The sequence below is a fragment of the Eptatretus burgeri genome, chromosome 13 (assembly GCF_056783735.1).
Source record: "Eptatretus burgeri isolate ZD-2024b chromosome 13, Ebu_testis_v1, whole genome shotgun sequence".
In the NCBI taxonomy this organism is placed as follows: Eukaryota; Metazoa; Chordata; class Myxini; order Myxiniformes; family Myxinidae; genus Eptatretus; species Eptatretus burgeri.
Window position 1 is genome coordinate 21,574,845 of NC_140973.1, and position 18,689 is coordinate 21,593,533.

The 18,689-nt window shown below is 42.2% G+C and overlaps 1 protein-coding gene and 1 long non-coding RNA gene across 2 annotated transcripts in view; one reads left to right on the forward strand and one right to left on the reverse strand.

Moving 5' to 3' along the window:
* The window catches only part of LOC147014036 (uncharacterized), a 121,617-nt gene that overhangs the window by 19,946 nt on the left and 82,982 nt on the right, over nt 1-18,689 (reverse strand). Inside the window, exons 9-12 of the mRNA XM_085851611.1 lie at nt 5,251-5,327; nt 4,862-5,107; nt 3,205-3,320; nt 38-861 (exon numbers count right to left, since the gene is read on the reverse strand). Of these exons, the coding sequence (XP_085707737.1) occupies nt 38-861; nt 3,205-3,320; nt 4,862-5,107; nt 5,251-5,327 (1,263 nt within the window). The remainder of the gene's footprint in view (nt 1-37; nt 862-3,204; nt 3,321-4,861; nt 5,108-5,250; nt 5,328-18,689) is intronic.
* LOC147014037 (uncharacterized) lies at nt 14,247-14,803 on the forward strand. Its single transcript, XR_015050622.1, has 2 exons — nt 14,247-14,557; nt 14,666-14,803. It is a non-coding gene; the product is annotated as an uncharacterized LOC147014037 (long non-coding RNA).

Consider the following 18,689-nt stretch of genomic DNA (forward strand, 5'->3'; position numbering starts at 1 on the left):
CTTTTGAGTTGCAAATCAAAGTAATTCTGTTACTCACTCCATATCATCCATGAGGTCATCCAGCAAATCAGCCGTCGAAGAGCCATAAACCTGCACAAAGAAAAGTGCAGGGCTACACACGGCGGAAACGTACATCGGCATGAAGGTAAGCTGGGAAAAATCTGAACTCAGCTTCTGAAAGCGGCTTCCTGGCATTGCCACATCAAGCGGTACTGTGCACGTCATCTCATATCCATAACTGAGCGGCTCAACAGTCCTCTCTTCTTTCCTCGAGTCAACTGGGCGAGCGGGCACACTGTCCCGGATGTTCGCTGGCTTCGGGACGGTCTCCCGTTTTGAGGAAACACAGTGTGAAATATGCATTCCCTCGTGGTTTGCAGAAGTGAGCACTTTGTCCTGACTGGCACCAGTTATCTGAGTGGACGTCGCCACCCGTTTGGCTCCAATTGGCTGAGTGGGAACCTCTCTCTGCCTGGAATTGGTTCGTCGAATGGTTACCTCCTTCTTGGCACCGAATGGCTCATTAGACACCCTTCGCTGTGTGGTGTCAGGTGGGTGAGTGGGCTTCTTTGAATCACCTGTTGAGCAAACAGGCACCTCTCTTTGCCCATCACTGCAAAAGTCAATGCGGACCTCTCCTCGCCCATGGCAAGACCTGCGAACCGACGGCTTCTCTCGATGTAAAACGCCAGGCGGGTGAGCCGGAAGGGCCCCCTGATGTTTTGTAGGCAACGTTGGCACTTTCGTTGCAAAATTACAGGGATATGACGGCATCTCTTGCCGATGCGGAAGAGAGGTGTGCGTTGAGAACGTATTTTCTCTCGTTGCAGAAACGGATGGTTTACGATTTTGTGATGGATCCTGCACCAGAAAAAAGTCAGAATAAACCACAATGCTTCGCTGCAAGTTCACATTTATAAACAGTCATTGTAAAAGTTAATCCATTTGTACCTTTTATCCCCATAATACAAAAAGAAATGTTTTGAACAAACCTTGAAGCCTACATTGTAGGTACATGAAAGGCGGAAAATATCTGACAAGACCAGTCGAACCACCCAAATACCAATTTCAACTCGTGCATCTGTGCTGTTCACGACGAACGTGCTGCCAAGATCCAAGACATCTGAACCGTTTGAACCAAGGGACATTATCAATGTTGACCTGTGGGTCATGGTTGTAGCTTGTTGAGAGACCAAAAGAGCGATCAGGCAGCTGCTTCAAAGCGGAAGACAATTTCTCGAAACGTCACCAAGAAAGCGGGCTCCCAGGGCAGCATCGTCTGCACATCGCAGTTCCCGTGCAGATTTCTCCAACTTTGGAGTGGTCACAAAGTGTCGGCAAGTCCAAAAGCCATTTCTGGCACAGATGCAAGGAAACTCCAACACAGAGACTTTCCAATGTGGGTAGGAAAAGCGCAAGGCGTAAAGACACAAACTTGTGTCACACCATGGCGGTGGCACCGCCGAAGGGCTCCGACACACAACGCCCAACACGGACATCGTATAAATAACGGTGACTCAACACTCATTTCTGAGGATAAAATGCAAAAGCTTTTATTTCTAGGAAAATTCAATTTAACGAACCCTACAGAGATGCACAAGACCACCATTTCATGAGTTGACCTCTTTGTGAAATTTATCTTCCTCTCTTCTTCATTCCTGTCCTTTTTAAACCACTTGCTCGCTGATTATAATCTGTTAGTCATGAAATTGAAAATTCACAAGTACAGGGACATGGTTGGTCGAATCTGTTATTCTTTCTGTCTGTGTGCGCGCCAATCGCTGAGAGGTCGCAATTCTACACCGATCTTGACGAAACTTAACCACCTGGTAGAGGTAGTCAAAAGTTTGAAGCCTTTTGTTTTTGAGGTCGATAAGTCCGAAGGTCAAGGTCACATAAGTCGTCGCTTGATTTGAACAAGGTTTGCATATTGGGTCGCTGAATCGTTCACTAAAAAATCGGAACAATCGATTTCGCAAAGTTTTCAACACGTCATCAGTTTCAATGACAATTTCACGACATTATAAATCGAATGGGACTTTTTGTGTTATTGCAAAACCTCAGGAGTTTTTCAAGGTATCACATTGAAATTTACACAACTTATTTGTCGGTATACGTGTCTAAAATCTGGCCAAAATTAGTCGAAGGTTAAGGTCAATGCCATCCAAAACGTATAGAACACCGATTAGGCAGCAATTAGTAAATGTATCGACCAAATTTGTGATGCACAACAAATCATCATGTAAAACACTTGATCGGTCAAATTTTCCAAAAAACGAAATTGCCATTTCCATGGCAACTATTGTTTATTTGGAATTCACAAGTATCGTGCTAAGCTCGACATCTTTCTTGTTTATTTGCTCATCTCTTCAATGGTTTGTATTTCCCCGGCCCACTCCCACCCCTCAGCGACGTTTGTTTCCGGAAACCTCATTGCTGTGCCCGATAATTATCAACTGCTATCATTGCATTCTGATTTCGAGCTGGCAGGATCCCCCCAACCTTGAGATACGCCCACTCGCCTGGGTTTGAATCTCAACCCAGCTAAAAACTGCCACCTTGGGGTTTCAAATGCAGGGCCAGGCATCAATATGTGTGCTGTCACCCGGATGTACGTTGAACCGGACGATCCATCTGCTGGCACTAGTCATTGGTGAACGTTAAAGATCCCACCTTGTGCTTCGCGGAGGAGGCGAGTCATCGCTGACACCCTGAACAAGTTACAAATTTGTTGCCGAAACTGCGGAGAGCAAATGGTTTTGGTTTTGCACAAACCCCCGACACGAGATTACACTGCTTGTTGTTTCGGAGTGCGGTTGTCAACAGCAGCTTCTGCACGATAAACAAATTCACATGGCCAACCATGGGTACAACATGCGTAGCCTGGTGTGCGATACAAGCCCTGCATCCACAAAGCTGATACAAGCCCTGCATCCACACACACCCACAAAGCTGTGTCTTGACGTCGTTGAGACGTCACGTGACACAGAGATTGGAAGTCACAACTTTGGGATACCTTGAGTCTTTCTCTCATGAAACATCATAAAAAGGGTTCGAAAATAACATTTGGTCATTTCATTAATTACTCCCGTCACTGATTACGACAGAGAAGTTTGACAATTCGACTGCAGGATTGAATAATTAAATAAATAAATAAACCCCAAGCTCCTCCACAAAAGCAAATCATTGACTTTACGAGGGTACCTTTTTGCAGTTGTAGTGACTTATTTCCCTTTGCACTGGCGGGTTGAACCGCCGAGCCGATCTTTTCTGGCGCTCCTGCATCGATTTGATGTGAATCACTGATGCGTCCACCACACCTGTAACAAAGTGGACGGTGTGCAGGTGAAAGCACGAGTTTTGTAACGTACGCAACGCAAGCCGGACTAATCATTCAACTCGCATTATTGTGCCTTGCTCAACAATAGCGCACATCCCAATATAACGTACACAACGATGTCAACTTTGTGATCCTCACTTTCCATGCATTCTTCTTCTCCACCATTCGTATTTCATGAGTTTCTTCTCCCCTCCCTACGCCATCCTTCATTGGTGAAATCGACACTATCCCAAATTTCAGTTTACTTTATCCCTCCCACTTCCTTCATTTGGAATAAGTAGATAGATACCCTACCTGCTATCCCTGTCTCTCATACGGCTTTGTACACTAGAAAGGAGGCGGTTGCGAGGAGATATGATAGAGATGTTTAAGATAATGAAAGGTATAGATAAAATAAGTGAAGATAAATTATTCAACATTGATAGGACCAGGGGCCATAGCCTGAGAGTAAAGAAGAGGAGAGTTAAGACGGTACTAAGGCATGGAGGGGTCTTTTACTCAGAGTAGTTAATGCATGGAATGGTCTCCCTGGAAAGGTGGTGGCAGCAGAAACAGGAGATAAGTTTAAATTAGAATTAGATTGGTACCTGGAAGTTATGGAGATAGAGGGGTGTGGGGATATTGACAGTAGTTTGAGGTAGCTTGAGCATATATGGGTGATTGTGTGCATGTGTACGGAATGTTGTTGGTGGGGGTCTAGTCAAGGGGTGTTGTGTGGTTGATGTGTGCGTTTTAACCAAGCCCATGACCCCTCCCCTAAGGAGGAAAAAAACATAATAATAAAAACTAAAAAAAGTTTCTACAAAAAATAAAAAAACACTTTCAAAAGAAAAAATGAATAAAACAAACATTTTACATTTTTCTTATTTTGATCTGGTGTTGATAAATTGGTGTGGTGTTGATGTGGTACAGGCATGATGGGCTGAATGGCCTCCACCTGTGTCCGATTTCCTTGTGATTCCATTTGCCCTTGTTGGCTGGGCCGTCTTTGCAAACTTTTTTTTTTTTCTGGTTTCCTCCGCTCCCACCTTGCCTTTAAAAACAATCCTTACCAACGTGCACACTCACTTCACGTCTCTCAAAACTGCTTCCCCCTCCCGACACGCCACCCAGACCTGTCCACTCACTAACTCACACTTTCAGACCTTTGCTGCTCTGCTCCTTACCTTCCAAACCCTCCCAACCTCTCCTCAACCTCCCTGTGCCCGTCAGACTCTGTCTTCAAAACTCCGCTCAAGATCCTCCTCTGCTCCGCATTGCAATTTTCCTCCGAACTCCCTCAACTTTAATCACCCCCTTCTTCCCTTCTCCTTTCGGGGCCATTTATTTATGCAAATACAAAGATTTTAACGCACGCACACATCCTCGTTTCATAAAGTCTGCCCTTCACAAATATAATCATTCATTAAACAGGAACTGCCATTCCAAACAATTATTTGAGCGAGTCAGTGAGTGGTTACATGAGTTACAAATAATGTTATGTGTTGGATAGGTCACGTGGTCGCTAAGGGTCAAACTCACCGTGAAGGATAACTCGTCCATTTGGCAACACCCGTCTCCTGACCACGTCCGGATGCTTGCGTACAAACTCAAAGAGTTCCCGCTCGCCCGGTGCCTTCGGCCCGAGGAGGTCCTGCAGCTCGCCAGCCAAGCGCGCAGGTGAGAGACCGTCCCTGGTGGACACGAGCACCGAATGTACGATCTGACGAAGCTGGTCATTCTGTTTGCTCGCTCCTGCCATAATTTCTACCGGTTGGGAACTGCCACCTACGTGAACACACAGAAACTGTTGCCAGTACGAACAACTTTTACAGTTGCTTTCGGACCAGCCATTCTCTGCGTTGTTGTTTTATTAATATTATATGGTGCTCGCATCCGATAATCAACAGGATCAAACCTATATCTGGTACCTTGATTATGGTGAATATAATGTTCAAGGTGACATCCAGGGTTTTTAATTTTTTTCTCTTCTTCTGTGAAGTTTCCACTGAAGGGATGGAGGAGAAGGAGAGGGAGGATGGGATGGAGAATGAGGGTGAAGATGAGTAATGAGGAGAGAACAAAACAGGGATGGGGATGAGGATTGGAGAGGGTAAAAGAAGGGGGCTGCAGGAACAAAGACACAACGTTTATTATGCTCCATGAAACTTTCCAAAAAAAAAAAAAATCGCAGTTTGACGTTAAGAGCACTAAACTTAAATCAAAGGACGGTGCACAATTAGCCAGATACCAACTGCCTTCACATTCAAGGTACCAAAATCCAAGACATGCTCAGTTTTGCAATACCTTATAAAGCTAAATAAACTCTACACTACCCTCATATGGAATATGAATATTAATGTGAAAGCCAAGTAATCTGATGAAATGATGTTGGCCAAAAATTGATTTTGTTTATCCCGTGGGTGCATGGATAACAAGAGCGCAAGTGAGCATAATATACGCCCGAACAAGAAGGTATATACAGAATTGTGCTAATACGTGGAAAACAGCATCCTGGTTGCCATGGCAACCACTTTAGATGACGAACGTATGTCGCAACACACCGTCTCCACAGTCTGTACCTATGTACCAAATATGAAACGTGAAAGTTGAAAACTTTGGGAGTTAGAATGCGGACAGGGACGGACGACCGGCATCACATACGCCCCGATATATATATATATATATATATATATATATATATATATATATATATATATATATATATATATATATATATATATATATATATATATATATATATATATATATATATATATATATCAGACGTATAAAAATCTGGATGACTTTGCATAACGAGTCGAATAGACCCGGGAACTGAAACAAAGAACACTTGCAAAAAAAATTTCAAAAATTCTTATTGCTATGCTTTTGCATGCAATGATTAGCCTCATCGAGGATTACTTGGTCAAAAAGAAGATTCATTTATCCTATTATTTGGAAGATGTATATGATGTCTGTATTTTACACGGTCACGCTAAAGCCATGGATGCAGAAGATAATGCATTCTAAATACATTCATTAGCACAAAACAATCAAATACAAAAACATTTTCAACTAACAAGGGCACTCGGTGGAGCGCATACCTCCGCCACGTAATGCCTGATCCACGAGAACATATCGGGCCCAAGACATTTTTGAAATATCATCATGCGATACAGTACTATATCGTTTTTGGCCCTCTCAACGATGAAGAGTTACTTTAAAAACTTGAATAGTCAGATCCAGATAGTCACCAAAATCGAATCAATTTGTCGTGGTCACACACGCAACCTGTCCACAAAGTTTCATCCGAATCGGTCGACAACTTTTTGAGACGTCGTGCTATATATCGGTTTAGCCTGATCTCTCAATGGGGGAGCATCACTTTAAAAAAAACTTATCAAATCTGGATTCGGATCTTCACCAAAATTGAATCAATTCTTCCTTGTCATACGCCAAACCTGTGCACAAAGTTTCATCTGAATCCATCCACAACTTTTTTGAGATATCGTGCTATATATTGGTTTCGCCGTATCTCTCTATGGTGAAGAATCACTTCAAAAATTATCACATCTGGATCTTCATCAAAATTGAATCATTTCTTCCTTGTCACACACACACACACACACACACACACACACACACACACACACACACACACACACACACACACACACACACACACACACACACACACACACACACACAACCAGTCCACAAAATTTCATCCAAATCCGTGCACAACTTTTTGAGATATCCTATATGCAGACAGACAGAAAGGAGTGAAAACACAACCTCCTTCACCTTTGGTGGCGGAGGTAACAATAAACGATTTGTTGTGTGTCCTCCAAACACTGTGAAGTTCTTCATTCGAGGAATCTGTCACACACAACATGGCTGTGCTTCTTGCACGCATGCTCTGCACATTTCTTGCACGTCATGATGCTTGTTCTATCTTTGCTGGATGGACAATAAAAACATATTCTCTTTTAATGTCGTGGACCCTGCTCTGAACTAAGTGACACCAAAAAAAACTCCATTGTGGTGGTGGTGGTGGTGGTGGTAGTGTATTTTGGAACCCGGGGATCATTTTGCAGCCTGCTTTGCATGTTTCGTAACACCAATTCCAGGACAAGTTCTCTGAGAAACAAATGTCACTTGTATGTGAGGCCTTGACCAAATTCTGGATGCTGTGCTGTGAATAGCACACAAGCATTCGAACTCGCCACATCCACAACGGCGTGCCACATGGCCAGAGTCCACATACAGGTTTGCCATTTACAGGAGTTACAGACCATCTGGTCCATGATGTCGACACCCCCTTTTGTGTCGTAGTAGGTGATCTCAGGTTTGCTTTCTATGCTCCCTTCCACTACTACTTTGCCATGGTGCATTGCTTAAAAAACAAACATTACAAAAAAAGACAGACCTTGTTTTTTTTTTTTTGGAACATAGTTCACCATACCTCCCATAGCTCACCACATATAACATAGCTCATACAGAGAACACAGCTCACACAAAGCTCATGCATAGCTCGACAAATAACACTCACATAGAACATGGCTCATACATAGCTAGACAAAGCTTATACATAGAACACAGCTCACATAGAACATGGCTCATACATAGCTAGACAAAGCTTATACATAGAACATAGCTCATACATTGCTAGACAAAGCTTATACATAGAACATGGCTCATACATAGCTAGACAAAGCTTATACATGGAACATAGCTCATACATAGATAGACAAAGCTTATACATGGAACATAGCTCGACAAAGCTTATACATAGAATATATAACATAGCTATATACACATACTACATAAATTATACATAGCTCGACAAAGCTTATACATAGAACAAATTATACATAGACAAAGCTTATACATAGAACATAGCTATATACACAAAGAACATATAAATTATACATAGACAAAGCTTGTACATAGAACATATACATTATACATAGAACATAGCTATAATGCACGTAGAACATAACTTATACATAGCTCGACAAAGCTTATACATAGAACATATACATTATACAAAGACAAAGCTTGTACATAGAACATATAAATTATACATAGAACATATAAATTATACAAAGAACATAAATTATACATAGACAAAGCTTATACATAGCTCGACAAAGCTTTTACATAGAACATAGCTATATACACATAGAACATAAATTATACATAGAACATAACTATATACACAAAGAACATATAAATTATACATAGACAAAGCTTATACATAGAACATAACTATATACACATAGAACACAGCTATATACACATAGAACAAAAATTATACATAGCTAGACAAAGCTTATACAGAGAACATATACATTATACATAGAACATATTGTTGTGGTTTCTCACCACTCCGGCATGCGAGCGACCGCTTTTAACTAATCGCCACCGCGCGCCCACCAGACGTGGCAAACCAAGTCGTAGCTTTTGGATCAACGCCGAAATCCAGCTATGGGTGTGTTTTTAATCACACGAAAATCAGCCAACTATTCTGTCCACGTGCGACAGGGTCCGATCGCCAAATTGTCCATTTACCTAAGTATGTGCGCAGACAGAAATGCCGGGGATTTACACCTCAACGGGATCTGCTTGGAAACGAGCCGCTTCAGCAGCTCGCTCCGTTTGCGATTTGCCGAGCGGTGTATATCGCCAAGCCCCGCCGGATCAGATTACTTTCTCGGCTATTTAAAAGCCAGCTGATATCCCGAACGCAATACGGCAGCTCAATTGAGGGAAAGGACGCAACGAACGGGTGAACATTCACACAATGACATTTATTTGTAACACATATGCAATCATGCAGTCAGTAAAGCAATGCAGGTAAGGGACAAAACACGAGCAAGACAAAGAACTACAACCGTTCTATTAATTACTGTACATTCACTTAACAGTTCTACTCTGGACATGACACCACAACTTTCATACAAAGAAACCCCAAGAAAGGGAGGGGCAGAACTGGACCCGTAGGCCTTTAATATCCATGGAGTTGTGGAGACCGCAAGAGCTCCGAGAGGCCAGGCTGGTTACCTATCACCCTTGTGGTGACTCGCTGAGCGACTCTCGACGTTTCGTCGGAAACACGGCAGCTCGGTTGGTCCAGGCCCCGCCGTGCGGCCTGGCGGATCGGCCTAGCCAACGGCGCCTCAGAGGAACGAACGGGCCTTTGCTCTTTTGAGAGTTGATGCTCTTTTAAGAGCCCGCCCGTTCCTCAGCGTTGGCTCGGACCGTTCTATCACTGGCTGGCGACCTCTCTCCACCGACCCGCGGTTCTGCGCGGTACGGTAGGCTTGGCTGCGCTCCGACTGCCCTCCACTGGACTCTAACCTTGGTGGGCTGCTGGCTTCCTCCGACTTGACTCCAGACTTCCACTCTCGACTGGCGTTCGGGCGCGCCTTTTTATCGGGTCGGGGGTGCGTTTGATCTCTCACCTCTCACCCCCTGCTGGCTCTGCCCCTTTTGTGATTCTGATCCGATCTCTTCGCGAAGCTCGGACATGGGAGAAATAATCAACCACGCGGACGTTGCAGGAATCATCGGCTCCTGCTCTAACAGGGAACCCTCGCGTCTGTCGGCGCAATGGAGATGAAGGTGAGGCGATGTTGTGGTTGCTTTGTGGTGGGGATGGCGTGGTTGTTGAGATAGTGGGTGTGGTTGACGTGGTTGTTGAGAGGCAGTTGTGCTTGTTTTGATGTGGTTGTTCCAAAATAAAGATAGCAAAAGAATAATGGCTGACTCAAAGATCACAGCCCGGTTACACGAATAAATACCTTTAGACATCGGTGGGGAAATCTAATCTGGATACACACTTATCGACATAACTGATCTCTGGGAAGCCTGAATGATGTTCTGTGAATTTCCACAACTGTAACAACATATATTATACATAGAACATAGCTATACACACAGAGAACATAAATTATACAAAGACAAAGCTTATACATAGAACATAAATTATACATATAGACAAAGCTTACACATGGAACATATACATTATACATAGACAAAGCTTATACATAGCTTGACAAAGCTTATACAGAGAACATAGCAATATATACATAGACAAAGCTTGTACATAGAACATACACATTATACATAGAACATAGCTATATAAATTATACATAAAACATAAAATAAAAAAATGACCGTTTTTACAGCCATTTTTCCCTGCTGTGCAGGGGTTAGGCTTTTTCTTGAGGCAATGTTTTTATGGCCGGATGCCCTTCCTGACGCCAACCCTGGTCGCCTCTTACGACACACAGGGATATGGTATACCTATTCTAACCGGGGCATACACCAGGACCAGTACACTGGTACTCACTTCGCCGACCTCAGATGGATGACAGGCGGAGTCAACCCCCTGGTGTTAATTCAGCAGCCAACGGGGCTTGAACTCAGGACCCTGGGATCCCAAGCCGCCACCCTAACCACTAAACCAACACCAGGCTTATACATAAAACATAGAACATATTAATTATACATAGACAAAGCTTATACATAGAACATATAAATTATACAAAGAACATATACATTATACATAGACAAAGCTTATACATAGCTAGACAAAGCTTGTACAAAGAACATATACATTATACATACACAAAGCTTATACATAGAACATATACATTATACATAGACAAAGCTTGTACATAGAAAATATACATTATATATAGAACATATACATAACCAGACAAAGCTTATACATAGAACATATACATAACCAGACAAAGCTTATACATAGAACATATACATTATACATATAGACAAAGCTTACACATGGAACATATACATTATACATATAGACAAAGCTTACACATGGAACATATACCTTATACATAGACAAAGCTTGTACATAGAACATATACATTATACATAGACAAAGCTTATACATAGCTCGTACATATAACATACATTGTACATAGACAAAGCTTATACCTGGTTATACATTATACATAGACAAAGCCTGGTGTTAGCGCAGGGGTTAGGGCAGCGGCTTGGGATCCAAAAGGTCCTGAGTTAAAGCCCCGTTGGGCCACTGAATTAATACACCAGGGGGTTGACTCAGCCTGTCATCCTTCCGAGGTCGGCGAAATGAGTACCAGTGTACTGGGCCGGTGTATACCCCGGTTAAAATAGGTGTACCTTATCCCTGTGTCGTAAGAGGCGACCAGGGTTGTGTCAGGAAGGGCATCCGGCGTAAAACATGTGCCAAATCACTATGTGGATCATACGGATGATCTGCTGTGGCGACCCCGAAAGGGAGCAGCCGAAAGAAGAAGAAGAAGAAGAAAGCCTATACATCGCCGGACAAAACTTGTACATAGAACATATAAATGATACATACAACATAGCTATATACACATAGAACATAAAAATTATACATACAACATAGCTATATACACATATAACATATAAATTATACATACGACATAGCTATATACACATAGAACATATAAATTATACATACAACATATAACATAGCTATATACACATAGAACATATAAATTATACATACAACATATAACATAGCTATATACACATAGAACATATAAATTATACATACAACATATAAATTATACATACAACATAGCTATATACACATAGAACATATAAATTATACATACAACATAGCTATATACACATATAACATATAAATTATACATACAACATAGCTATATACACATATAACATATAAATTATACATACAACATAGCTATATACACATAGAACATATAAATTATACATACAACATAGCTATATACACATAGAACATACAACATAGCTATATACACATATAACATATAAATTATACATACAACATATAACATAGCTATATACACATAGAACATATAAATTATACATACAACATATAACATAGCTATATACACACAACATACAACATAGCTATATACACATGGAACATATAAATTATACATACAACATATAACATAGCTATATACACATAGAACATATAAATTATACATACAACATATCACATAGCTATATACACATAGAACATATAAATTATACATACAACATATAACATAGCTATATACACATAGAACATATAAATTATACATACAACATATAACATAGCTATATACACATAGAACATATAAATTATACATACAACATATAACATAGCTATATACACATAGAACATATAAATTATACATACAACATATAACATAGCTATATACACATGGAACATATAAATTATACATACAACATATAACATAGCTATATACACATGGAACATATAAATTATACATACAACATATAACATAGCTATATACACATGGAACATATAAATTATACATACAACATATAACATAGCTATATACACATAGAACATATAAATTATACATACAACATATAACAGCTATATACACATAGAACATATAAATTATACATACAACATATAACATAGCTATATACACATAGAACATAAAAATTATACATACAACATAGCTATATACACATAGAACATATAAATTATACATACAACATATAACAGCTATATACACATAGAACATATAAATTATACATACAACATATAACATAGCTATATACACATAGAACATAAAAATTATACATACAACATAGCTATATACACATAGAACATATAAATTATACATACAACATATAACATAGCTATATACACATAGAACATATAAATTATACATACAACATATAACATAAATTATACATATAACATAGCTATATACACATAGAACATATAAATTATACATACAACATATAACATAAATTATACATATAACATAGCTATATACACATAGAACATATAAATTATACATACAACATAGCTAGATACACATAGAACATATAAATTATACATACAACATATAACATAAATTATACATATAACATAGCTATATACACATAGAACATAACTCACCACGGATGTACTCGGATTAACCCGGAATGTTTTTCGGCGCCAAAACCAAAAAGACAAACCTCACAGAATCGCGCGATATTTTAAACGGAAGAGAATTAGTAAATCAGTAAATCAGGTGAAATAAAATATAAAAACACAGCTTTGTGTGAAAACGTTGATCCTGTTTGAAAGATGGTAAAATAATAAACAAGTTAAGAAAAGCTCAACAATCACGTGACATCACCAGACGAAGAAAGGACACGAAGATTTGAAAACAACGTCTGTACATCACACATGGGACCACGACACGACACGGACCACGACACGACACGGACCACGACACGGACCACGACCACGACACGACACGGACCACGACACGGACCACGACACGGACCACGACACGGACCACGACACGACACGGACCACGACACGGACCACGACACGACACGGGCCACGACACGACACGACACGGCACGGCACGGCACGGCACGGCACGGCGCGGCACGGCACGGCGCGGCGCGGCGCGGCGCGGCACGGCGCTGCGCATCAGAAACCTTCACTCGAACTAACCGTGTGATAATCACATACAAACTTATACTGAGTACAACTCGAGCCCCGCTGACCCGGCACATGTGAAGTGGGAGTTGTTAAAAGAAATAATATAATAAATAAAATAAAATAATAATATAATAAATTAAATAAAATAATAATAAAATAATAATAAAATAAATAACGATTTATTTATGTTAAACCTGAACGAAAATGGTTTTTTTTATATATTTTTTTTTATTTTTATTTTTTGACAACGAGCTTACTCGAGTTCCATGCAAAGTCCACCGTGCACATACCAAACAAACAAACAAACAAATAAAAAACAACAACAACAACAACAACAACAACAACAACAACAACAACAACAACAACAACAACAACAACAACAACAACAACAACAACAACAACAACATCGTCCATGGCGCGCGCCATTACCGGGGCACGTGCGGCACGGGATCGGGACCGGATAGAGCGGTTTACAAGGATTGATGATTGATGAATTGCATCATTAAAATAAATAAATAAAAATAATAAATTTCTTCATTATTTGACGAATGACATAACCAAACCACGACCGTGTCGTCATCCAAATCCGTGACTTTTTGAAAATTAACTGAGGGGGTCTCGACCAACTTTCTCAATGACGGGTTTCCGGTTGTTGTTTGCCGCGTTCAGACTGTTTATTTTGTTTTCTCCATGTTTCCTGTGTGTTCCTCGTTCGGTTTTGTTTCAAAATTTGTGCTAATTTGGTGAGTTATCGTCGATCGTGTCATATCGGCTTTCCCCTGAGAGTTACCCGTCTTCCCATCTGAGTGCACCATCGTGTTTATTTGTATTTTCGCCTCTTTTACCATCAGTTTTTATCCCCCGCCGCGTGGCGGAAGGGGGATATTGTTGTCACCCAGGTCGTCCGTCCGTCCGGGCGTCAACATTTATAGCGAACGCAGTGAGCTTCATACTTAATGCGTGCACATGAGAAAATAGGAAGAAGAAGAGAAGAAGAAGAAAAAACACAACAACCACCCTGGCCATTTGGAATCCGTGTCGTTATGACCTTTTGCTTCCGGTTGTTTTTAAACGCTGTGCGGTGTATAAATACGATTGGGTTTTATTTCTATCTTGTGAATATTACTTAACGCGTGCACATGAGAAAATAGGAAAAAGAAAAAGAAAAAGAAAACAAAACAAACAAAAAAAAAAACAACAACCACCCTGGCTATTTGGAATCCGTGTCGTTATGACCTCTTGCTTCCGGTTGTTTTTAAACGCTGTGCGGTGTATAAATACGATTGGGTTTTATTTCTATCTTGTGAATATTACTTAACGCGTGCACATGAGAATAGGAAACAACAAATACAACACAATACCATTGCAATTGTGAATCCGTATCGTTGCCTATGACCATTTTACCTCCGTTTTTTTTTTGTTTCTGTTTTTTTTTTTGTTTCCGGTTTTTGGCATGGGGAATTTAATTGAAGGATGTGACGCGTGATCACTGTGGTGAATTGAAGGTCGTGACGTGAGATCACATGTTGCCCGGCTCGAGCACAGAAGAGATAAAGCTGAGGTTCGGCTTGGCCGCGCGGATTGTCCCTAGGGCATTGTCGTTTTATGTCGGCGGCTCACTTGGTGCTCATTGAATGGTGAGAATACTGATTGATATATAATACTGATTTATTTTGCGGTGATTAGTTGCGCGTGTGTACCTTACTGCTTATGTACTCCTTGCTGCGTCTGTATTTCCTGGTGTGCCCGTACAAGCGGCTTCAATCAAATGGAATAAAGCCTAAACTCTGAAGGTTCTTCTCTCGTCCTCATTTCAATTTATTCCATTTGGTTTTCTCGGCTCTCTCAACCAACGATGGACAAGATCTACAAACCAGAGAGGTTCGACGCAGACCCAAACGCGACTGACTCAGAAATGAAGTGGTCGCATTGGTTCCGTTCCTTCTCACACTATCTGACCATCATCGAAGAAGGAGCCGACAAATTGGCCGCCCTCGTGAATCATGTCTCGCCCAGCGTATACAGTCTCTTCTCGGAGTGCGACACTTACGAAGCAGCGATCGACGTGCTGCAGGCGCTCTACGTGAAGCGCAAGAACGAGGTATACATACGACATCTTCTCAACACACGCAGGCAAGCAGCCGGGGAGACAATCGATCAGTTCCTGCAAGCTCTGAATCAGCTGGGAAAAGACTGCAGCTTCCGGGCCGTAAGCGCCGAGGAACACCGAAAGGAAGCGACCCGGGAGGCATTCATCCAAGGACTTAGATCAGCCCACATACGGCAATGCTTACTAGAGAAAGCGCAACCCACTCTTGAAAAGGTAGTCGATCAGGCTCGAGCGATGGATACGGCTCAGCAGCAATCTGAGTCATTTGGGACACCGATGCTGCTAATGAACGCTGCGACGGTGGTAACTCAAGGAACCCCACTGACACAGACACAGCCAGACACAGGGGATGGAGAAACACCCGAGGAGCCGGATACCCAGGCCACGTCAAACTCCTCAGCAACTGCTCCGGTTGGTAAATGCTTCTTTTGTGGGTACAAAAGACACCCCCGTCATAAATGCCCCGCCAGAGATGCCACATGCATGAACTGTGACAAGAAAGGGCATTATGCCAGGGTATGTAAATCTACTCTAAGGAGAAATAAACCCACTTCTGCGGCTCTCTACTCGCAAAATAAACTAACTGCAGCCTCCCCGGGGAATCTATCCCAGGTTATCATCAACGTACGAATTAACGGGCATATGGCTGAGGCTCTGATTGATACCGGTAGCTCTGAAAGTTTCGTCAACAGCTCGCTAGTGAAGGGCAGGAAATGGAAAATCCACCCGACAGACAATACGGTATGCATGGCCGCCACATCACTACAGTCCCGCGTACGAGGGTACTGCAATGTTGAATTGGACGTAAAAGGGTACACGCATCGGGATGTAAGGGTACTGGTGCTTCGTGATTTGTGCGCAGACGTAATTCTGGGTCATAATGTCCTCAAGCAGCACACGAGCGTCGAAATACCCTTTGGAGGAAGCAAACCTCGTCTAATTTTAAATGCCTTGACTACCGCAGAGGTAACGTCCCCCAGCTGTTCGCTAACCTGTCGCCGGTCTGCAAACCGATAGCGATCAAATCGCGGCGATATACCACTGCTGACATGAATTTCATCACTTCAGAAACCAAGCGATTACTGGAAGAAGGAATTATAGAACCGAGCGATTCGCCATGGCGCGCACAGGTGTTGGTGACCAGCAGTCAGAACCATAAGAAACGAATGGTTGTCGATTATTCCCAAACGGTCAATCGCTTCACCCAACTCGACGCCTACCCCCTGCCGCGCATAGACGAGATGGTCGAACGCGTGGCCAATTATAAGATATTCAGCACCATCGACTTGCGAAACGCCTATCACCAAATTCCCATCCGAGAGGAAGACAAACCTTACACCGCATTCCAGGCAGGTAGGCGCCTCTTCCAATTCAGGAGAATACCTTTCGGTGTCACGAATGGAGTAGCTTGCTTCCAACGGGTTATGGACGACATCATCTCAGATGAAAACCTCAAAGACACTTTTGTTTACGTGGACAATGTCACAGTGTGTGGTAGGGATCAGGGGGAACATGACATGAATCTGGACAGATTCTTGAGCATTGCTAGAAAATATAATCTGACTCTCAACTACGAGAAATGCGTATTCTCGGCAAGGTCAATTGACCTTCTCAGCTACACGATAGCCGACGGCACGATTAAGCCTGATCCTGAACGATTGCGCCCACTTCGTGAGCTACCACCACCTCAGGACCTGCAGACAATGCGCCGGGTGATCGGCATGTTCGCTTACTATGCGAGATGGATTTCGCAATACTCCGAGAAAATACATCCCCTAGTGCATTGCAAAAACTTTCCACCAGATGCCGCTGTTGTAACAGCTTTCCACAAACTCAAAGACGATATCAGTAATTCCGTGGTATTATCGATCGATAGCTCGGTGCCCTTCGTGGTGGAGACAGATGCTTCAGATCACGCGATAGCTGCTACGCTTAATCAGTCTGGGCGACCCGTCGCGTTCTTCTCGAGAACTCTCTCTGGAAGCGAGCAGAGACACTCGGCAATAGAGAAGGAGGCGTACGCCATCGTCGAAGCGCTGCGCAAATGGAGACATTATTTACTGGGAAACCACTTCACGCTCGTTACGGACCAACGATCCGTGGCATTCATGTTTGATGGGAAAAATAACGGGAAAATTAAGAATGAAAAAATTATGAGATGGCGGATAGACCGAGCCTGCTATAGTTACGACATTGTTTACCGGCCCGGGAGGGAAAACCCTGCTGCAGACACCTTCTCTCGGGTCTACTGCTCGGCGGCAATCAGTCGGGCTTTGCAAGACCTCCATGTGTCTCTGTGCCACCCGGGGGTAACCAGAATGGCACATTTCGTACGCAGACAGAACCTGCCCTATTCTATTGAAGATATTAAACAAATAAATGCTTCATGCCCTGTTTGTGCTGAACTAAAACCCAGATTCTATGGTGCAGCTTCTGGCAGACTGATCAAGGCCACTTCTCCCTTCGAGAGACTAAACATTGACTTCAAAGGGCCCCTGCCGACCGAGACAGACAACAGATACATATTCACTGTTGTTGATGAGTATTCAAGGTTCCCTTTCGCGTTTCCGTGCTCGGATATGACCTCGGGCACTGTCGTGAAATGTCTGTCTGACCTCTTCGCTATGTCTGGGAAACCTTTGTACATACATTCAGACAGAGGGCCATGTTTCATGTCGGCCAGGCTAAAACAATTCCTATTAGAGCACGGCATCGCAACTAGTCGAACGACGGGTTACAACCCACAGGGTAATGGTCAGGTGGAA